The following is a 24290-nucleotide window of genomic DNA, read 5'->3' as shown; positions in this document are numbered from 1 at the left end:
AATACATTCAAGGTTGTTTTTCCGACCTCTAACGGTAAGACACGAGATGATGCGATTGTGGATACCTAGAATCTTTTTCGGGCTAGCACCTACTGTGAAACGGGACCTCGGTTTAAACGGTCAAAATTACCGGTCTCCACGTCCTGCAGCGGGATCATTTCTCAATGACTCTTGAGCATGCACTCTAACCACTGCGCCGCATAGGCGACTGTTTTACCTTGTTTCATCTTCATTAAAATCGGAGACTATGAAATCTTAAACAAGTAAAATAAATAGTACATGTAATAATAGAGTTTTTGGTCAAAACAATGTTTTAAAAAATAAATACTAAGTGATATCCATTATTGGTCAATATAAAACTATCTGATATGTAGACTAATCTTTTTATATAATATGACAGTTGCGAAGAGTTCATGTGTCGTGAGACATAAATATTGACCTTTATTCATTGACGGGTAAAGGCACATAAAGCACTTTGCATTTAAATGTCTTTTAAATCTAATTTCAAACTCTTGAATATAATCCCTTTTGTGTATTTAAATATTCATAGCTAAATGTATATTGAAAACGGTGACACCGTAAAAATATGATTTCGCCATGGAGTATCCCTGTGAATGTTTTAAGACACATGCATTTCGTACAAGTAAGTTTCCGGGAAAAAATAAAATATGTATCCATTGATATTTTAAATATCTTGTTAAGGCCTTGTTTTTATTTATCTTACTTCGTTATCATTTCCGACTACAACTAGTGCCTATAGAATTAAGCAGAAATATGTCACTTGCAGGCCTTGATTCAAATAGCGTATGTTAATATGATGCAAACAAACTTTTTTTTCAAAAATAGTGTGAAATAAATTAGTTTAACCATATTTGATCTAAATTTTTCGCTTAATTTTTACGGTAATTGGATTCAAGTGACAAAATTTGTATAGATAGTTGTAGAAGTTAACCGTTGTGTTTTATTATTCTTATCATTTAAAACAGCCAAAATAGGTAAACGGATACTATAGCAATTGGTTAAAGTCATGCCAGGTATATCTTCTAATTAACTTACTATAGGGATATTTTCAGAGATTATATGGTTTATCAATAAATAAAACATTGGGGATGAGAAAACCCGCTCCTTAGATATCATAATATTTACTAGACAACTGACGCTCATTGAAAAAAAAATATCGACAAAAACATTAAAGTACATATTGTATCTACATTAAAAGACACGTTTAAAAATATGAACAAAATATTTAAAGGTATACATAAACGATCGAATTTGCATAGCCGGTCAAACTATAGCTCTCTTTATTATTACCATCCTACAATTTTTTTTATTGAATGGATGATTTTGATTTAGTTTATAGATTTGTACTTACACACTTACAAAACATTTGAGACAGCTTTTTTAAAAAAAAAAAATAACATTTGAGACAATCTTTTTTTTTAAATTAACAAAAACTATGTTATAAAACTATGAAAAAAGCTTCAGGTTCAATACAAAAATGATAGAATGCATTTCTCTTTAAAGAGTTTAAAATGTAAAATGATTGCTTACTACATTTAAGCAATTGAGTCAAAACAGGTGAAGACAAGGAAAATAACTTAACCATTAACATATCATCTCATTGTAGGTTAAAAGATCATACAAAAATTTTGTGAAAACAAAATCAACCCTGTGGAATTTGCTGTAGTCAGAATGCCTAAAAGAGAGAGTTCTGCCCAGTACATGAAATCTGGAGAATCAGACTCGGATTATAGCGACGATAGTGCTGACGACCAGCCGCCATATTGGATGAACCTTTGGAAGGATGAAAACAAGAAATTTGTATCAACCAAGGCTTCTAACCTGGTGGAAACAAAGTTACATCATGAGAGAATACTCATCCTCGGAGACACAGGGTGTGGAAAATCTGCTATTGCTCATAACATTGCATTGAAATACGCCAAAAATGGCTGGCAAATTGTAAATGTGAGGAGCAGTCTCAGGGATGTACGGAATGCCCCAGTGAAAAGAAGTCCCGTGCTTTTCATCATCGATGATCCCATAGGTAAAGATGTATTGGACGAGAAGTCGTGTAGACTTTGGAATCTACAGCAGCAAATGTTGGACAGCTATTTTCGGGAAAGTAAGAAAATGGACACAAAGGTAGAGACCCCCAAAGTGATTGTAACATGTAGGTCAAAGCTTGTTGAAAACGAACTGAATTTTCATAAGAGTAAGTTTGCTTTTATCAATTTGGACGACGATGAAGCTAAACTGACGAAAGAAGAAAAAGAAGATATTTTGAAGCAGCATTTAGATTATTCAGAACTGGAAAATAGCGATGTTAACCAAATCCTTAATGTAGAGGAATCGTTTTCATTGATTTCTCAATTAGTTTCTAGTACCAAAAATTTCCAAGAAAACGTGCAAGCATTTTACAAAGAACCTTACGAGCTCATCAAACAACAAGTGTTATGGTTAAAAGAAAATTCCATAGAAAAGTATCTATGTCTGCTTTTACTAATCCTGAATGGGAACAAGTTGTCAAAAGTAATGTTTGCAACTGAAGGAGAAGATAGTGACAGCATGGACCATGAAGAGGATGATGAAAGTATAAATGTGAGCTTCGACGACGATTATGATGATGATGAAACCAAGAGTGATGATAACGGAAATGAAAATGACGACGATTGTGAGGGAAATGCTGGCGATGATATTAATGATGATGAGAGCGGTGAAGAAAGCGATGCAACCGATGACGGTTGTGATAAAGATGATAATGTTGATTGCGAAATTAAAGACATTATTGACGAAACGCTGTTGAATATCTTAATTAAAAAATTCAATGTCTCAAACAGTGTCAATGGAGCAATGCTCTTTCAATCTTTAATATCTCTAGATGGACATTATTTTGTAAAAAGAATAGGAAAAAAGGGAAATGGGTTTCTAATCACAAACTATCCCTTTCTGCAGACATTAACTCATATATTTTGTACTGAAGTCCCCGATTTATTTATAAAGCACTGCCAAGGAAGTTTCTTTCGCATATTTACGACGAGTTTATGCACACAAAACAAACCCTTTACAAACGTTCAACTACAGGACAGTTTTATTGATGCATTTGTTGATAGAATTGAGAAAGATATCAAATCAGGTACATACTGTAGAAGTACTTTTTTCCGCGTGGTATTAATTTACGCTATGTACGCGGTCACAAATAATCCGCGGAAATTTGTCCGAGCGTACTTAATACAAATGTTAGGCATATAGTGGCAATCTAGAAAATCCGCGTAATTTTCTACCCGCGCATTGCACAGAAATTGAGATTCCGCGGAATTATGACCCCGTGGAAAAAAGTACGTCTACAGTATCTGGATGTCTTTCTGAGTCCCTGGATACGGGATGAGAGAGTTCTGACAAAGTTCAAACTGCAACTGAAGACAAAGCCCAATGAGGAATTAAAAAAATGGTTCTACACTCAAAACTCAAACAAGATGTTGATCTCCAAAACTTGCCGTCAAACAAGTGGACTACGTGGAGAGGTTTCTCTAGGCTCGACTTGATTTCACATAGCAATGAAGTCTCTCCAATTATTCTTTCCCTGAAACTGAATATTGACGAATTGTTTTCTGCTATGATCAGCTTGGTTAAAAATGATTTGGCTAGTTCTGACTTTGACAAATCTCTTCTGATTAGCGCTTGTTGTGTGAATGAACATAAGGACTATGCCAGACTTGCTTTGAAAATTTTGAGTGTCAAAAACGCATGCTGGAGCAAAAAGGAAAATGTCTACGCAGTACATATAGCAGCAAACTTTTTGCAACCTGACATTTTATCGCTTATTCTGGATGCTGAATATGACGTAAACATGGTTACACGAAACAATGAATCTCCCCTTATCTTAGCAGTTGTAGTAGATAAATGCACTCTCCAGAATATCCCTTGGGCATGTAACAAGGACTTATGTGATCCTAATAAAACCTTCGACGAAGTTTTGGAAGAAAGACGTATGCAGACGTTAACTCTGCTTGTTCAAAAAGGTGCAGATGTCAACATTCATCCCACAAAACTTCCCTCTGCTCTAGCTGTCTCCTGTCAAAAAGGAAACAAGGAAATTGTTCAGTTCCTGCTCAGAAGTGGTGCTAATGTCAATGAAACGGGTAACAAGTTATCTGCTCTTCACTTGGCTTCAATGGAAGGCAATCTAGAAATTGTGCAGTTACTTTTAGACAAAGGTGCAGATGTCAACATGAGGAGTAAATATGGATTCACGCCTTTATATTTAGCTTCAAGAAAAGGTAACTCTGCTATAGTGGAGATTTTACTCACTAGAGGAACAAATGACGAGCTTAAGGAAAGAACGGCCTATAATCCTTTCTTTGCAGCCTGTGCACATGGCCACATAAACATCGTCCAAATGTTTTTACAGCACAAACCTTACATAAACTGCTCAATGACAAATGATACATCAGCAATACTGGCAGCTGTCGGTAATGGACACGCAAAAGTGGTTGACTTACTTCTGAAAACTGGCGCTGATGTTAATTCTTTTCAGAAAAAGAAAGTTATGAGTCCTATTCTCTTTGATGTCATTGCGCATGGTCATGAACTTGTTTTGAAATTACTTGTAACCTGCGGTGTAAACCTTAGTATAGTAACAAGAGAAACGGACGACTCGGACACTCCGTTAATTATTGCATCACAGAACGGACATTACTCGACAGTCCAGTTCCTGCTAGAAAACGGAGCAAATGTTACTGAGACCAACCGGCTTAAGATATCCCCATTGCACTTCGCAGCAGAGAATGGACACCTTGAAATTGTACAATTACTACTGAAGAATAATGCAGGAGTGAATTCATGTTCAAAAAGGGAGAGCAGTCCTTTGATACGGGCTTCATATCGCGGGCACAATGATATTGTAAAGGAGCTTTTAAATCAAGGTGCTGATGTAAATCTGGCCAATAAGAAGATGGCTACTCCTCTTTTTCTTGCTTCCAAATATGGTCATGCACAAGCTGCTAAAACTTTATTGGCACACAAAGCAGATTTTAATTTGTGTACAAAGAGTGGATGTAGTCCTCTTTTCGTTGCAGCGAGATTTGGACATCGTGAAGTTGTAAAAGATCTGTTGTGTCATGGCGCTAAAATAAATGAAAATGACTCCAAAAATCCTCTTTTGAACTCTGCCTTTCACGGGTACTATAAAATTACTGAACTGCTTATCGACAACGGGGTAAAAATAAATGTGCAGGATAAAGAGGGGAGTACTCCTCTGATAAATGCAGCAATGGAAGGATGGACGGATATTGTTAAACTGTTGCTAAAAAGAGGAGCTGATGTCAACAAATGCGATGAAGATGGGGAAGACGCTTTACATTGGGCGAGTTTAATGGGTTATGCAGACATTGTAAAACTTTTCATCGAACATGGTATGGATATTAATAATTATGACGAGGATACATACAGTCCATTTGAAAAAGCTGTAGGGGGGAATCATCTCTCATTAGCTTTACTTCTGCTCGAGCATGGCGCAGACGTAAATGCTATCGTCTATGGCAAAACTGTTCTTTATCTTGTGTGCAATGCTGGATTCAAAGATGTCGTTGATGATCTTCTTGGCGTGACGCAAAGGTCAATCCTAAAGAAGAAGATGATTCTATTGAGACTCACCGCTTTATGCTGCCGTGTCGGGTGGTCATACAGAAATAGCCGAAGAACTCCTACGTCGTGGTGCAGATGTAAATTATATTCCATGATACAAGGATAAAACTTTGTTGATGACGGCTACTGCAAAAGACTACAGTAGAATAGTAAAGTTGCTGATAGATCATGGTGCTGATGTCAACGCCAAAAGCAAGTCTGAAAACACAGCTTTGCATGCAAGTTCTTATGATAGCTCTAAACTTGAGTCCATGTTAACACTGCTTAAAAACAAGGCCGATGTAAACGCTCGAAATAAAGATGGAGCTACACCAATGATGTTGGCCCTTCACATAAGCAATTTAACAAAAGAGCGCGTTCAGGCGCTCATCGATTATGGAGCGGGTGTAAACATGCGTGATAATTCTGGACAGTCAGCTTTACATTTTGCAGCGACCTGCAATGACAAGCATGACGTCGTATCCCTTCTGCTAGAACATGGCGCTGACGTCAATGCTCGCAACGACGAGGGCGAAACTGCTCTCCATGAAGCGTGTTATCCAGACTTTCTTAAGACCATTACTGTACTTCTTCGACATGGAGCAGACGTTAATATTCGATCAAATGCTAATCTGACTCCTTTAGACATTGCTAAAGAAGAAGGATATACCAAAGTAATAAGAATTCTCTCAAAGAAAATTAATGAATGTAGAGTCGAAGAGGCGTCTTCTTCAAATTCGGGGATGAGCAATGTCTCAGATTCAGGCAATATTGTTGTGCGTACTAGGTCGAATCCATTAGGATCTGTATTACCAATGCGGAAAATAGTAAAACTAAAGAAAACGTGGCGAATTTAAACATGTACTGTTATGTATACTATAAAATGTATGTTCATGCGTCTTATGTGTATTGATATCTTTGTACCGGGTATTATGATTGATTGATTGATTGATTGTATGTTGTTTAACGTCCCTCTCGAGAATTTTCCACTTGCCGGTGGAGGGCTACAAATTTTGTCCTATGCTCGGCACTCAGGGCCTTTGAGCAGTGAGGGATCCTTTTTGGGCCAGCACCTACTGGGGCCTCGGTTTATACGGTCTCAAGAACAAGAATAATCTTCACTCTTGTTTAAGCCACAGGTTGTTAAAAACGAAAAAAATCAACAGTTTTAATAATATCCTGAAAATTAGATACAAAATTAAAAATTTAACAAAATGGTAAAAAAAAGTTTGGGCCGCGTGCATTTTCAGTTGATAGGTAGGCAACTGCAGTCAAACATTTTTTTTTTAATATTTAAGCCTCTCTTGATTAATTTTTGTTTTCTTTTATCTCGAAAAGCTATGCGTTTCGTGGTATTAATTGGTCGTGTAAAATATATCTACACGTATTACCAGGTAGCTACTTTAGAAATATGGACTCGATCGTCATCTGCAATAATCAACATTTTAAAGTCCAATTGATTTTGTATATTTCATCCATATGTTCTATTGTGAAAATGCTATAATATAAATACCACAATTAAAATGTTAGAAACTTGTCAAGTTATATTTTATTATATGAAAAAGGAAGATAATATATGGTTGAACAGGGAGAGAGATAATCAGACAGACAGATAAATAGACAGACAGTCAAAACCATTGAAGTTTTCATTGAGTTTCTTACTTTATGTCCAGTTTCTCATTTTTAATCATTTTAAAGCATAAGGGCCTCGTTTTACTCAAAACCTAAACTAGAATTTTAAATTGAAAAATTAGTAGTTGTAAGTTGTAAAAATCTTACCTAACTTATATATTTGTCTGTTAAAATTTCTTTGAATATATATATCTTTCTGAATTCCTTTCAAAAAGATTTCCATTATTTTCAAAGTACATTTTGTAATATATACAAAAGGACAAAAGGAAAGTTTTTTGCTTAATCACATTTTGATTTTAGTCCTATAATCTCTTGTGTAAAACATGGTCAAGCATTCAATGACTCATGAACTGAAGTACACCCGGTATGCATGGTAAATAAACTTTTAAAATGCAAAAGAACCGTGCATTAAGATGTTTTCTTTTTCAAAATTGAATCCCACTGTGGGACGTGGAAACTGGTCCCTCGGATCAGACCATGTATATACACCAAGATCTCGTATCGCAGTAGGTGCTGGCACGAAAAAGATCCCTCCCTGCTCAACGGCCCTGAGTGCCGAGTATAGGACAAAATTTGTAGTTCTCCACCGCCAATAGGTGGCGTGTCCATATGAGTGAAAAATTCTTGAGAGAGACGTTAAACAACATACAAACGAACAGAAAAACCCAATGTTTAACATCCAAAACTATGTAAAATATTGAGTGTTGCAAAAAGCTCTAGTCAGATACTAAAAACTTCCAAAGCCTTTCAATATCCTTCACAGTTGTAGTAGTTTCAAAGGATTTTATCAAATCACACGAAGTGACAATTTAGCAATCTGAATTTCGATCTCAAAAGTTGGATTATGTTTCCAAAATGTTTCACATGGATGTAAAAACCGCTGGTATTACAGTACCTTGGAACAAATTTAAATCAAAACTTAATATTTTTTATTAATAAGTCATCATGATCAAAAGTGAGAAAGTACGGAAGCCCGTTGGTGCCACGTACGAAAAATATTTTATCCTGCCTCTGATAAAAATCGTGAAATTTCATTGGCCGAGAGCAATACTGCATGGAACGATGTTATGCTGTTTACCCACCTCACATTGCTTATGTGCCCCCTCCACGTGACCTACCCACCATATATTAAAAATTTACCAACCACACATCATCAATATACTGCTTTCACGTGACCCGCATGGAGCTTCATAACTGACGTCACAATGCGTCTGACGACAACGTACAATGGATGTAGAACGTCTTGCTTGGACGTTCAGTGAATGCAGTTTATTGACACTATCAATATTTAATCTTTTAGTGAACCATCGGCAGGATAAATTCGTTATGTAAACACTTAGAGGGGTAATACGGAAATATGTGGGGTCCATGAAAAAATGTATATTGGGCTCGGCTTACGCCTCGCCCAATATGGATTCTTTCAAGGACCCCACATATTTCCGTATTACCCCTTTAAGTGTCTACATAACTAATATTATCTGGCGGCCGCCACTTATTATTTGGCGGCCGCCACTTGTATATCTGGCGGTCGCCAGATAATTATGTGGCGGTCGCCACTTATTATTTAGCGGCCGCCACTTATATATCTGGCGGTCGCCACTTAATATATGGCGGCCGCCACATAATTTTTTATGGCGGCCGCTATATAACATCTGGCGGCCGTCACATATTTAATTGGCGGCCGCCAAATATTTATCCGGCGGCCGCCACTTATATATCTGGCGGCCGCTACATAATATTTGGCGGCCGCCACATAATTTATATGGCGGCCGCCAGGTAACACCTGGCTTCCTGATGCGCGCGCATGTTTTAATGTGTGGTTATAGGTGGATACATTGTAAAATTTTTAATATCAACATCAATCAACCAAACTTTTAATAGATTTATTATGAACCAACACTGCAATCCACACTTCTAGTAGATATGTTTTTGCATAGAGCAGATTAATATTTGATTTAAATTATGCAAGTATTTGTAGAGTGTTTCGATTATTAAGAAGCCTCATCAGGGGTCACGGACATAAATCATGGTGTTTGCTGTAAGCTATGATTGGTTGAGAATTAAATAAAGTTTTGCATTTTGGATTTCCAAGAATGGTGTTTTAATATTTGAGAATTCGTTTTCTATCATTTACTTTTTTATCAATAAGCAGCGGTTGTGTCAACATCCATCTTCTTAACCCAATAACACTCACCTTTTGCAAAATAATTTATGTGGCGGCCGCCATATAAATTAAGTGGCGGCCGCCAGATAATTAAGTGGCGGCCGCCAGATATATATGTGGCGACCGCCAAATAATTAGTAGCGGCCGCCAGATATCTATGTGGCGGCCGCCAGATAAAATATTTTTCGTACGTGGCACCAACGGGCTTCCGTAAGAAAGAAACAACAAAATGGATTTTAATTTTCTTACTCTTTCTAAAAAAAAAAAAGATAATTTAAATAATCACCCTCCCGTGCTTTGCTTCTAATTTAGTGAAACTCTGAAGATCTAAGAGCGATAACTCTAATCTTTTTTCATGTACATGTACATGTATTCATCTTCTCTTTACAAAATTGATAGTCGGCTTCCCTTATCATTGAATTGTTTGAATCATAGGCACTTGGGGTATGGACCCCTCCCTTTTTCCCTTTTTTTTTCTTTTTAAATCTGGGTTCGAATCACCTTTTTCCTATTTTTTCTATTCTAATATACACTATATGTTATCAAAAATGCAACTCTTTTGTCTCTACAAGCTGTTTTTAAGCCGTTTTCCACTGATACATAATCTCTTTATATGTACCAGTCGAAAACGACATATTTAAAAACAGCTGGTAGAGACAAAAGAGTTACATTATTGATAACATATAGTGCATATTAGAATAGAAAAATAGGAAAAAGGTGACTCGAACCCAGATTTAAAATGAAAAAAATATATAAAAGGGGGGGGGGGTCCATACCCCAATTGCCTATGGTTTGAATCTGATGTGTATGAAATTATTGAAAAGGAGCATTAAAAAATGCATTAATAAGGAAGGGGTGGAACAGCAGTTTGAACGGATATGAACAGCAGAGAGAGGTATGAACAACATCTAGAGGAGTATATGAACGGTAGAAAAAGGTGTGAACAAGAGAAAAGTATGAACTGATGAGAGAATAATGAACAGCTAAGAGAGGGGTATCATGTTGTAAATTTTGAATTTACTAGTAGGAGGTAAATGCAAAATTTACAACATGATAAATTTTGCTTTTCCTTCCCCCTAGTGAATTCAAAATCTACAACATGATGTAGCCCGGGGTATGATTGGCAGAGAGAGAGGTGTGAACAGGAGAGAGGAGCGTGAAGAGCATAGAGAGGTATGGACAGCATAGAAGGGTGGTAACAACATAATTTGTAGAGAGGGGTACATGTAGCAACAGCATAGAGAGGCCTAAATACCATGTAGAGACTCTGTCACTTTGAGGCGTGAACAGTCAGAAAAATGTACTATATATAAAGAGTGTATAAACAGCAGAAATCAACAACAAAGAGTAAAAGAACAGCAACAGAAATATGTTTCAAATAAATACAACAGAAAAAGAGAAACAGCAGTATAGCCACTGGATCCGATGCATCGTTCTTGCAGCACTATAGCATAGTAAACTAGAGGTACTGTGAGCTTGATCATGAGTTCACTTGATGCAACCTGCCTCCCAAATGAATATAATGGCAGTGTCCATGTTTTGCTATGGGAAGCCCAAAATACGTGTCGGATCAAAAAGTAAAATAGGAGGTGACAGTGGCAATATGTAATAAAGATTCTGTGAAGGTCTCATCAAATTTCATCTAGTGGTATGAGAGGAGATGCAGATAAGAGATGGGTAACCCAAAGCGTACCAGACTGACGTACAGACGGACATTCCGATTACTAAATGTATATATACCCTTCCGCTTTTCAAGCGGGAGATATAAATATCATCATCAATTATATATGAAGCATACATTTTACAGATGAAGGCTTGATATGTTGTATTTAAACATTTCAATGCAAACAGAATCAATTGAGAATTAATTGTATGAGGTATTTAATTTTATTTTGTCTTTTTCAAATAAGTAAATCTTTTTTACGCTTTTCTCTGAATCAATGATTCAAATCCTTAGGAAAGAAAGAAAAGGTGAAGGGTTAATAAGAGGTTGTAAGGGGGGGGGGGGTAATTTAAGATATCATAATTTATTGACTCTTAAGTCTTAACTCATTTCAAGTTCACGTATTTTAAATTTTCAAAATTTTAGCGTGTTTAAATTTTATAAACGGGCAAAATGGAAATTTTCTTAAGCTTATTTTAATAATTATGCTATCAGATTTTAATTATAGTTACCATGCAAAAATTATTAAATAAGCTCAGAAATCCATGATGAATTTATACGATATATTTTTTTAAACACTGAAAGCACATAAAACTGCGTATCAGGATTAAAACTGGGGGATTTCTTTCCTCTATTTCAGCCAAATTTTGATGGCAATTATGAAATCTGAAGGAATAATTCGTATTTCTTACCTATTTTTTTTAACTCGATGAATAGCTATATGTGACATTTAGCATTTTACAAGTAAAATTATTTGCATATTTTTACACCGTTTTCTCATTTTCATAGGGTTTCACACTCGACAGCACTGCAAAACATTTGTAGGTAAAAAAATTAATGTTAACTTAACATGTTACGATCTCTGCCCCGCGGTAAAAAACAACACCCATGTTCGCGTGCGGGAACGTCTCCCGCCAATACATTGAAAAGAAAAAAGTCTCCGTTGATTAGCTATTAAGACACGAATAGGACAAGACATTTTGTCAATTTCCCCAGGCATAACGTACCTCAACGAAGATAGTCATTCATGCAAACGCATTAGTAAAGAATACCGTCTACTTGAAACTCCTTTCACTTTTTAGGGCCCCAGCTTGAAAATAAGGGGGTTACCTTATGTTTTTTTGTGGAAAACACGGTTGTTATTTCAGGGCACGCTTTGTGGACTTGGAACAAGTTGAAGATATTTTAATTTTTAAGTATCCGCGGTGTATGACCGTAGACATATACATCTTTATTTTCTTTTTGGATTTAAGCACCGTGAGATTTGTATATTTTTGCATTTTAAAGTGCTGGGAAATTTTGATTTCGCTGAGCAACACCGGTACATGCCGGGTCGCCAGAGGTATTTGTGATGGTTAAGGGGGTGACACAAATCATTATCCCCTTGAACTGGCGGTAGTGTCCGCGACCAAATCGGAAATTAAATAATAATATTCACCTGCGTTTCCCCCCATTTTGGAAGTTGATTAATATATGACCTTGTGTGCTGTCATTTTGTGCTTCTGGTAGCGGACAGCTGGATAAGTTAATAATATATACCTGTATACAGGTATGATATACGGGTTTTATTAATTCACCTGGATGTGTTCTTTTTTACAACGGATACAGCGAGTTGTAATTAATAGGATTTTGCGTTAATTATAAAAACAATATCCAGACAGTGGTGCTTGAAGTCCATGTTGCACCTTCAAAGACAGGTAGGCAAAAATTAGAATTTAATACTTTGACTTTTAAAAAGTTTTAAATGAGATTTTGCACATCTGTTTGCGGTCCAGAACGAATGTTGGGAATTTACTGTTTGATAGTGGGATGTTCCCCCAAAAGTGATTTATGCTGGTACACATATAAAATTTATATTTGCAGGTATAGGTAATATATAGACTTTTTAATGAAGATTACAGATGTTTTCCTTATTTTATGGCCATGTTCTAAACATACAAATACGTGTTTCTTATTTTGAAATACTAGTAATTTACGACCCACAAAACATACACGCGGTATTTATGACAAGATATGAAGATGATAGGCCACCGCTAGTAAGGTGATTCCAGATGGTAAACAGTTTAAATGACCTCAAACAATAACCCGATACACGCGACAGAATTAATTTAAATAGCAAGTTTAATTTGATCTTTTATCGTAGTAATTGATTAAACATAAATTTGCTTCCTATTTCAGAAACATTTTTTTTTTATACCCCGGTATTTCAACAAAGTATACTTAGTGTAGATAACGCATTTTGAAACTTTCCCCACCTTCCCTAAATCGGTGTCAGGGAAAAGCTTGGGAGAAAATTGATACAGAGTCTGATTGCGGCATGCAACTCTGACATTTTGGCTAACCAACAGTGCCTGAGCTGGACTTTTCATGGAATCTACGGAAATGGGCCCATTCATTATAACAATATTTGATTTTTCAAAGCTCTCGGAAGGGGAAGGGTGTGGCGGCTCTTTAACACAGTGACTTGCAATTGGTTTAAACTGTGAATGTAAAAAATAATTTTTATTCAGCAAGACTTCTACAAGGAGCATACTTTTGTCATAATTTTTAACATTGATTTATAGAAAAATTACTTCCAGAATGCAAGAGAAACCATCAAAAAGGTAATGGTAGCCATTTATTTAAAGAAAAACCTGCCTATAGGGTTCATTTGCTCACTTCCATCCCTGCACCTTTTTCAAGAAACCTGGTGACTTGCATGTATGAGTTATCTGAATATTTCAGATAACAGTTTTTTTTATGAACAGTTTTTTTTCCCACATTGTTGATCAAGCAAAAGGGTATCAAACAGTGGGTTTGACTGGCCTTCAAGGCTGGGATACTCACTCCTCCATGGCACCTGATCCATCCTCTGATCTTCTAGATATCTTTATTACCTCTGCTCTGAAAATGTATAATGTTTAACAGACTTTTGAGCTTGAATACTGTTTATTTTCTCCATTTTCATTTTCTGGTGAAACAAATTCCTCTTCTCATATACATGTACATGCATATGCTTCATTATAAATTGGATTATCGTAAGCTTAACATGTGTTTGAATACTTCATAATCATGTAAAACCATAGCTGCTTATTTTTTTATGAGAACTTTAGTACAGTTTGTTTCATTCTAGAAATGAAGAAATATAGACTGTGACTTTTTAATGGACAGCAGCTGAGAACTGATGATGACAAGTTCTGCAATGGCAGCTAATGCTGATGATGTCAATCAACGCATGAAAGATGGCCAGGGTTTGTTATATTTTTTTTCACTGAAATCTGAAAAATCTCAATCTTTTCAAACAACTAAAAATTATAATGCCACTGTAATATACTAATATGCAGTATAGATGTACAGTTCAAATACATGTACAACAATGCACCTTTTATTTAAAGCTGACATTTATGCAAATACTTACATAAAATGCCTACCCTCCCCCCCCCCCCCTCCTCCAACATTCAGAAATTATCTAAGGATTTTTTTTTCAAGTTAGTTGAAGAGTTTAGCAGCAGTGTCTGCCTGTTGCCATTTTTGTATAAATTAAGCTGAGCAACTTTTCATCTTCCTAATTTATGAAGTAGGCCAGGCTTAAATCTTCAACATCATTCAATTTCCTGATTTGTAATACATGTGTACTTCTCAAATATCTCGGACATAAACAGGAAAAAAGATCTTGGCTTCCATGTATTTGTTACAAGGCAAACTTTTATTCTTTCAATTGTATAATTAATAGCAAAACCCAGTTATATAATATTTTGTTTTTATGAAGTGTACTTCAAGTACCAGTCGGGAATTTTCAAAGGAAACCAATAATGATCTTCATAAGAAATTTAAATTTTACTATTGATAGATGAGAAGTCATTTCCTTCTTTAAAGAAAAAAAAATATTTAAGAAAGAAAAAAAAATGCTGCATTTGCATATAGGCACAGGGAGGTTCAACAAGGATGCTCTATAATAAACACTAATGAAAAATGCTGTTGTTTAGACTTTTGAGAAAAATATTTCTTTTAAGGTTGCTTATTGAGCATTATCCATCTATTTCATTATTCAGCATAGAGAACCTGCCTTCTTACCCCAAGCAGGAAAAATGTTTAAAGGCAGTGATTCAGAATTAATTAGTATTTGTACACATAAATCACTGTTGTTTACATAAACTGGCAAAATTAATGGATACATTAATTGCATTAAGTTATCTACTCTTGTTCTTAATATATTATATGTTAAAAATATTTTGATTCATTATAAGGTATGCCATTAATTGTAGATTCCCATTTATTCTATCATAATACTCCTAAAGGCAGATCACTAAGGGCAGACAACTCTTACTATATAAAAGAACTCTTCAGTGTGCAGTGTGTAGAGCTTCCTTAAAAACATATTCCTATAACCTTACACTTTGGTGTAACTGTTGATAAATCTTGAAAGATATTCAAAAATCACTCAAGCGTAAACTTAATTTTCATAACAGGAAAAAAATCCCATTCAGATGAAAGTCACTCAGATGTGAAACTGCCTTACTCGGTATACAGAAAATTAAAATGTAAATTATGCATTTGTGAGATAGATCTTCAATGTATTTGTACAATAACCGAGGGAAAAGTTTCATTCAAGTATCAGAATAATATTGTTGTATTTAAAATCATGATGTTTACTTAATGCTTGTATTTTCCTTTGCAATCATTCACAGCAGATTTCTTGTATTCAAGTCAATCTGAATAATTTTTTTGGACTTTCAACTAAGATGACTCTGCAGAAATTAAGATTTTAAAACTCAGGCCTAATTCTTTCCTGATGAAAGGGTTTAGAACTATAATTGTTTTTTTAATTTCCTGTTTTTTAAGGGATGACATTGTATTTACATATCTTTTTGATTTCCTGCTCTTTCTAAAGAGATACATGTATTTGGAAAACTATTAGTGTAAAAAAAGAAATACATTTGCATGGTAATAAAATATAATAAAATTTAATGTTTATTTTACAAAAAAAAAATTATAATTTTAAATTGTAAAATTCATATAAATTCTATATTGAACATAGGTACTAAGCAGTAATTAATTTATTTACACCATCTGTAATAATTATAATATTGTAATCCACACTGCATTCATTACATCTTTTTAAATTGCATCTTTGAGTTAGTTTTCAACATTTATAGGTTTTTTAAATGACAAATTTTCTGTATTAGATAAAATTTATGAGTTTATTATAATCATCCATTATAAAAACTTGACTTCTTGACCTCCTTTGATTCTCCCAAAGTAGGGACCATCTAAAAAGGAGAAAAAGAGTTTATGTCCAATATAAATTTATTCAATCAATATTAGGTATTATGACTATAGAGGGAAGTGAGATTTAGGCATTGTGTTATAATAAAGCAAATGACAATTGTTTGTTCAGCTGTGATTTTTTTTTACTGTTGATTTTGAGAAAACAAGGAGAAAATTAATATTTTATAGCTTCTGAAATGAATCTCCCATAGCCAAACTGAGGTCTCTTGCTGATCAATATTTCATTGAGAAAGTTTAGATTAGAAACGTGGAGATGGTCCCTAAATAAGTATCATATTATATCGCAGTGAAATAGTATCTTATTATTGTTTGAAAAGTAGCTTGTGTCAATCCTGGATCAATTTACCTACAAAATCTGATGCGAGCAGCTAGGGACTTTTTGCCCCAATTAATATACAATTGCATTTCCCTCTAGAGGGAAATATTTTTGTTCTTTTTTGGAAGAAAAGCGATAATTATTTTTACAGTCGTGTTGATCATGTCGATTTCATTCAATCAGATACCCTAAACTGTTTGATCAGGAATTACGGGCCATTTGTGATAGTGTATGGAGAATTGCCTTTGATATCACACACCTATAATCTCTTATGAGCTGTAGAGGCCTTTACGGTATTCTATATATGGATCGTATACTTGGCTGCTATGATGTTCTGAAGTTGCGTTAGATTGTTTTTTTGGCGGACTTTTATAACATTTGATACCTCCTTTGTCCGAAAGGGGAGGGTCACTAGGGAAGGGTCACTCAAATGGAGGTGTGACAAAGAGTTAATGCCATTACAGCTTTTATGGGATTTTGTCCAGCCCAGTGCTACCTGGAAAATTCTGAAGAGGGACAGTGTACATTTAAAGTTCCCTCTTTTTTGGGGTATAGAATGTGTTGTTTACTTTGTGTACACACAGTGAAAGAGAGTGACACAAAGTCTTGATACAACATTATGCGTGGACGAGTTTCCTGTTTTTTCTAAGGATGCAGGCTTTTAAATGACCAAACAAGGGGGGAAAAGCTTGGAGAATTTTTCGAGTTAGACCAAAAAAAAGAATTATGTTGGAATTATAACGCATTTTCTTGGAGGAGAGAGATTCATTATAATGTTTAATTCTTGAGGATGACAAATTATTGCTATTGCCCCGTGGAATAATTTTGCCTTGTGTGACTATAAATATCATTAATGTTTTCTCTGGGTTGATAATTTGCTGGCAATTGCTTCAAGGATTATAAAAAAAGGAGTTTTATTGAAAGTTCATGATGGATGGAAATTTCAGTGCTACTAATGCAACTACTCTCAAATATTTAAAATTCAAAGGTAGGTGGGTCATTTTAATGACGCTCATAATTTCATTGCATGTGCCAGCCAGTATAAACTAACATTAACAGATTTAAGTAATTCTTCAAAAATAAAAGAAAAAATTCTTTGTTGACAAGAATAAACACAGGGCCGGGTTTTTTTTATGTACTTTAAATTTCCCAAGTTTTCAACAGATGCATGCACAATATCCATATTAAATAATTCATAATGGTTATATTTGACATTAAAAACCTGGATCAATTGGAGATCTGGGTCTACGCAGGGGATGAAAAACTTAATATACCAATATTTTTACCACATAGGTGTTAAATGCTGAAAATAGGTATTATAATTTGTAGAGCAGACTGTGAATTTCAATTCAACAATATTCTTTGCCAATGTTGATTTTTGAGGCAGTTCGTGCTAAAAATGCAAACATACTGACATGTTTCTGTATTTTCAGAACAAATACAATGAATGCACAATTCTTTCACACAGGAATTAATAGTACAAGAAGCGGGTATAGACTCTGATTTTAAGAAAGGTTTTGTCATAATTCCTATTTTTGCAGGATCCTTTTAAGTTCTGGTCTTCAACAAGTTTTCAACTGAAGCAGATATATATGAACTGTATATATATATATACCGTAGCAATGTTAAGGTTAGACATGCAATGCCTATCTGATATGCGCAATAATAATAAAAATATACAGTTTTTGTACATATGTTGAAGACATGCAGGCAATACCAATCTATAAAGGTTGGCGATTGGAGGAAGTTTTACTATTTTGCTTTTTGGAGAAAAAAAATGAAAAAAAATCAAATGAAGTTTAAGATCTTTATGAAAAAAACATGCCAGCCAGAGCACCTCTTACAGTACATTATAATTAAAGTATATGATAAAAGGGTAGTGGAGGAAACTAGTTATTAAGATGAAACTTGTTAGTACAATAATTTTTTGTTGCTACTTCAAAGCAATATAGGACAAAATTGGTCCTGTTTGATACGAACTATAAATATATGTACACGTACGGTACATGTATATATGCACTGAAATTTCGTGACAAAAAAAATCCTTATCTATAAATAAGGCTCACTAATATATCTGCAAAGACCTACAGTCTAACTGATGACAGTACACATATAAACACTGATAATAAATAAGTACCCCTAGATAATAACAATATGACACATTGACCACTGTCCACAAAATTCTTCTAACCAATATTTCCTCATATTGCTATGAAAGCTAGGAGAGGGGGTGGGGAATGCTGGGGGATTATAATTTGTTCAAAGATTAATCCCCTGATAAATAGACTAACTTCTTGGCTTTGTGTTCTTATGTAATGTTGACTGTATGCTTAAATGACTTTATCATTAAAGAGGGTCAATATCAGACAGATCCAGGTCTTTATCAGTATTGTATTAGGATATATTGAATTAAATTGAACCCTGTCATAAATTCTACTGAACTTGTGTAGGTGGGGGTCTTATTGTAATAAGTTTTATCTTAATAACTTGTTTCCTCCACTGTACTCCTTTGAAGTGTTTATGATTAAGATGAAGACTTAAAAGTACAATGCACAAACATTACTTATTATTATATGACCCAGAGGCAGGTTTGCTCATTTTCTTAAAGGAGGGAGGAATGTGGGGGTCAAGCAGGTTCAAGACCAGCCTGTGCCAAGATAGCTTGGATGAGCACCTGTGAACTGGCTACATGTTGTAGTTCAGAGGACCTAGGTTCAAATCTAGATCTGGAGCATGCATATATACTTTCTCCATTTGCATTTGGCATGACCTGATATTGACAGGTGAAAACCCTACCATGCCTAGGGAAGCTGGAACTTGCTGTTCGTTGGGGGAGGAGTGAGACATTTAAGTAGTGAGGAATCTGGCTGTCAGATTTATAATTAAGAGAGGAATCCTTAAATTAAGAAAAATTACATAATGAACATTGAATTTAATTCAAGCTCCAACACACAGTTTTCCAATAAACACACACACTTGCACACATTTCACTATATAATATCACATAATCCTTAATGGAAATTAGAAACTCTGTCACTCATGTGTTTATATATATGCTTAAAAATGTTTCATTTTTTATCACGTGTTACGAGACCTTTTTTGGTGTTGCTGCCAGAGAGAGATAGAGGTTTGATTCTCCGTTCCGTTTGAGTCCCTGATTCACCATAGTCTTTGTATCTTGATATGAGGGACTGCAGTCTTTCCCCTGCTCCCCGCTCTGTCAAACTTTTGGATCTTGACACTGGATCAGAAATTCTTGTTTCCTCAGTCTTTGGTTTGGTATATTTCTCTTCAAAGCTATGCATTGCCAGAGAACTTCTATCCATCACTGCTTTCAGTTCTCTCACTACTTTATCTTTGTCTTCGATCTTCTCTTTGGATTGACGAAGCTGGTTTTCAAGGGTGACTATCGTCTGCTCCTTCCTTTCGATTTCTCCAACCAGCTTGTGGAGCTCTCCTCTCATGGAGGTAAGTTCGGAACCAACATCATCCAGGGATTCTTTGAACTGTGCCGGCTTTTTAGTCCTCTCCTCTTCCAGTTCTTCCTTCAGAGACCGAATCATCTGTTCAGTCTTGGATTTGTCCTTCTTACTTTGGCTGAGTTCGCCCCGGAGAATTTCCAGTTCTGACTCTAGTTCAGACATGTCTCCACTAACTCTGCCTTGGAATATTCTGTTAGCCTCTTGTTTCTCGGCTTCCTCTAACTCTTTTCTCAAATGTACTATTTCATGCTGCAGATCTTCAACAACTTCATCCAGTCTCTTTTTGCTGCCTTCAACCAACAAGAGTTGGCCATTGATGAGGGCTACTTGTTTTTCAAGTCCTTCTTTCTCCCTTTCAAGAGTTTTCACTTTCTGCTGCCATCTTAAGGTCTCTTCCCCTTCAGGTCCGTACTCTTTCAAGTATTGCTCATGTTCTTCCCGCAAAGCTTCACATTTGTGTTGTACTTGGATAATGTCATCCTCAAGTCTACATCTTTCTTCTTGAACACGGAAAAGTTCAGTTTTTGGTACAACTGTTCCGTCACCCCCAACTGCTTCTTTGAGTTCCAGATTAACATGTTCCAAGGTTTCACACTTCTCAGTGACTGAATCATTCACATCCCTGAGTTGTTTATTTAGTTTTTGCAGCTCATCCACTTTTTCTTTCAGCTCTTCTATTTGAGGATTCTTATAAATGAGCTCAGTATTGGCAAGCAGTTCTTCCTTTTGGGTCACCAGATTATCTCGAATCTTCTCCAATTCTGCCACTCTCTCCATCAAATGTTCATTGTCATGGTGAAGCTGCTCAGCTCGGATCACTAACAGTTCTACATCATGTAGCTTGGATAGTTGAGATTCGGAGCTTTGTCTTAGCACATCATTTTGGGTTTCAAGTAATTTAATGACTTGTTCATTTTCGGCATTTGCTTGAATGAATCTTTTGTGCTCATCTTTTAATCTTTTCACATCTTCATAGTGTTCCACTAAGGCCCTGTTATCTTCTTTCAGATCATTATTTTCAGATTGAAGTTTTGCAGTCAGATCTTCCAGTTCCAAACACTTGTCTGAAAGAACTTGAATCTCAGAATCCTTCTGACCTAAGGAGGAGGTCAAGCGCTCACATGTTGTCTTCAAGGTTTCTAGATCCTCTTGACTTGTCAGAGCAGCATGTTTCAAATCGTCATCAGCTTTGTTGAGCTTCACAGCCAGTTCATCTATTTTACCGACCAACAAATCATTTTCATCTTTATAACTGCGAATGTCATTCTTTAATTTCAAAATCAGTTCCTCCATTTCTTGGTTGTCTTTCTTTATGGCATTACTCTTTGTTTCTGCAACCATTCTAGAGTAATACCCAACGCTTAGGAGCTGCCGGCTGAGTTTTTCAATGTCTACTTTGAGGCGGTCACATTCTTTATTTGATATCTCACATTGTTTTTCAAGATCAGTTTTGTGTTTTTCAAGGGATGAAATTTGTTCTAATGACTTTTCGTTGAATTTTTTCACTGAGGACAGTTCTGCACCAAGATTATCATTGACTCCTTTGAGTTCGGCAACTTCTGCTTGTTTCTTCCTTCTTTCTTCATCACTTCTCTCCAAAACTGACTTTAATTTAGCTATGTCTGCTTGCTGCTCATTGAGTTGATCAGTTTGGGCAATTTTTATCTGTGTCAGAGCCTCTTTGTCAATGAGAAGTTGCTGGTATTTATTGTTTAGATCCATTTTGTCATGGAACAATCTATCCTTCTCTGAAGAAGCTGCAAGAGCTTGAGATTTCAAGGCAGTTTTCTTCTCTTCCAATTTTTCTACCTGCTTGGTAAGTCTATGTTTCCCCTCTGCCTCTGATTTCCAAGCATTGGCAAGCTTTTCATTTTCTTTTTTCATGGACTGAGTAACTTTTCGAAGCTCTAGTAACTGACCGGATAATTCTGAAATTTTCCTGGACATATCGTCATTCTCTTCTTTGATTTTGGAGTTTGTACATCTTAAATCCCTGTTTTCATCCTCAGTTTGCTCAGATTTAGTTTTAGCAAGGTTGACAGACTCTCTTGCAATGGCCAGATCTTTTTGGATGTCTTTCAGATCCTGTTTTAAACCTGTGTTTTCAGCTTCAATGATGTTCAAAGCTTGGGAAGATTGTTCCAGCAGCACAATACGTTTTTGATTATCATTTTCAGCAACCTGATGCTGAACTTGAGCAGTGCGTAATGCAACATCAAGTTTGCTGACACGTTCTTGCATTTTTTGTCGGATTTTTATGTTTTCCGTTTTGAGTTTCTCCTTTTCCTGTTCAGATATCTGCAAGGAATCAATTTTTCTCTTGTACTCATGCTCCCTTTGCTTGAAATCTTCTACCAGTAGCGAATTCTCGAGAGATGCATGCTCTATTCTGTTGAGTCTGTCACTCTGTAGATCGAGGGTGCTCTGAGCTTCTTTGAGCTTGTGTTTGAGCACAGTACATCTATTTTTACTGTCTTCAAGGTTGCCCTTGAGATTTCTGAGAGATCTATCTATGGTAATTGGAGAGTACATACCGTTATATGTAGTAGACTCTTGAGTGAATATGCCAGGTCCATTCATTTGTGTTAAAGACCTTGGTCTCAGTAAGGTATTTCCAGCAGAATGGAAAATGTCAGCTGGCTGCGGAAAATGTATTTTATTGGTAAATCCAGCACTTATTCCAAAATCATCATCGGAAAACACTCCTGAGGAAATTACCACTGGTTCTATCATTGCCTCTGAGAAAAATTTTATAGCATTGGAATTAACGCTTCACCTTAGCGCCTCAAGAAATTTCCTCTGTTGTCTACATTTTCACAAAGTTTTTATGAATATTTCACACTTCTTTGGGGTAAACTTTTTATAAGTTTTTGACTTGTATACCCTGAATATTCCATGCCAGACATATTAATCTTTGAGATTTGCAGTAGCTTACTCAATAACTTTTTTGGAGGTAAATGTGTAGAAACTTGCTGACAAAAGGAAAGAGCGTTAAGCACCCCACTGCACGGTTCTAAGTTAATCCTTGCTAATTCTGTCCTAATAGTTTAAGTCTTGGTTATGATGTCTTGAAGTAAGGAACTTTAATGGATTTATTGTCCAACGGGTGACCTGGGGTAAAAATACAAGTCTGGTTTACATACATGTACCATGAAGACTACACATGTTGATAAATTTGCATTTAAAAAAAATAATTAAAATCTCATCCCCCCCCACCCCCAAAGAAATATAAAAAACAAAAGAAAACTAGCTTTCACTTCAAAGTGCCGGATGCTTGCCAAAGGAACAGTTGCTACCTATTTTTACATTCTGTTGGGAACAGGGCTTAAATCCACACCCTTCTGATCATGGAGTGAGCACTCTACTGTCTGAGCTACTATGACAATAACTTAACCCTGTATCAGCAAGGATGCAGCAGAAAAAAATGCAAGTTTATAACTTTATTGCACAAACTTGATTGAATAAAATAATGTACATTTTTAAAATAAATAAACTACAAAACTTTTATGAAATTATGCTGCCATTAGAAAAGAATATGTCATTTTATGGAATTGCAAATTTTGACTGAATCTGAATGAACAAGAAAAACTTCCATTCCATTTAATTAAATTCTTCTGTACATTAAATTCATTAATGTCCATTGCTTGGTCAGAATTACCAGACTTCTTGATTTGACAAAGAATCTCGTGCAGCTGCATCGTGACAAATTGGTTCTAAACTTGTGAAAGGAAATATTGATTACACTGCTGTAAAGAATAGAATCGGATAAAAAATGACAACATTTGAAACCCATTCCATTCACCCAAGCTTCAGGGACACAAGCAATTTACACCTGTAACATCCGAATTCGATTGCTTCAACTTAAAAAAAAATCTTAGTGCTATTTCACTTGAAGTTCAAGTGAAAAGGTACTGAAAAGGCACTAAGATTTCTTTTATCCATGTTAGGGTTGTTATTGCCAAATGAAAGATACAAAATGTTGAAATTCTTGCAATAAAATGTTCCTGATATTTTTAGCTGTACAGGCCCCTAGAATCAGGAAAGGGCCTTGCCCCTTATTTTTTCTAGACTCAACAAGAAATGTTCATTGAACAGTTGAAAGTTCAGTTGCCCCCCCCCCCCCCCCTTTATTGCAGTATAGTT

General features: G+C 35.6%; 4 protein-coding genes across 6 annotated transcripts in view; 3 read left to right on the top strand and 1 right to left on the bottom strand.

Moving 5' to 3' along the window:
* Window positions 1-24290, top strand: part of LOC134246897 (uncharacterized) — a 211539-nt gene that overhangs the window by 119356 nt on the left and 67893 nt on the right. The gene's annotated exons all lie outside the window — the stretch shown is intronic.
* Window positions 3354-6479, top strand: LOC134246894 (ankyrin-3-like). The gene is made up of 2 exons (XM_062729243.1): window positions 3354-5747; window positions 5809-6479. Exons 1-2 carry the CDS (start codon window positions 3446-3448, stop codon window positions 6477-6479), a joined length of 2973 nt encoding a protein of 990 aa, XP_062585227.1. The 5' UTR covers window positions 3354-3445.
* The window catches only part of LOC134246891 (dystrophin-like), a 156460-nt gene continuing 146417 nt past the window's right edge, over window positions 14248-24290 (top strand). For 2 of the 3 annotated variants that reach the window (XM_062729235.1, XM_062729233.1), the window contains exon 1: window positions 14248-14311. In XM_062729235.1, the coding sequence (XP_062585219.1) occupies window positions 14248-14311 (64 nt within the window). Of the gene's footprint in view, window positions 14312-17507; window positions 17654-24290 lie in introns of those variants that run through there. The other variant, XM_062729234.1, reaches the window with a different exon arrangement.
* On the bottom strand, window positions 19723-22880 carry LOC134246878 (227 kDa spindle- and centromere-associated protein-like). Its single transcript, XM_062729225.1, has one exon. It carries the CDS (start codon window positions 22878-22880, stop codon window positions 19734-19736), a length of 3147 nt encoding a protein of 1048 aa, XP_062585209.1. The 3' UTR covers window positions 19723-19733.

This window comes from Saccostrea cucullata, unplaced genomic scaffold (assembly GCF_032062105.1).
Source record: "Saccostrea cucullata isolate Sc308-1 unplaced genomic scaffold, CSIRO_AGI_Scuc_v1 ctg111, whole genome shotgun sequence".
Lineage (NCBI taxonomy): Eukaryota > Metazoa > Mollusca > Bivalvia > Ostreida > Ostreidae > Saccostrea > Saccostrea cuccullata.
This window is presented reverse-complemented; position numbering and strand designations above follow the sequence as displayed.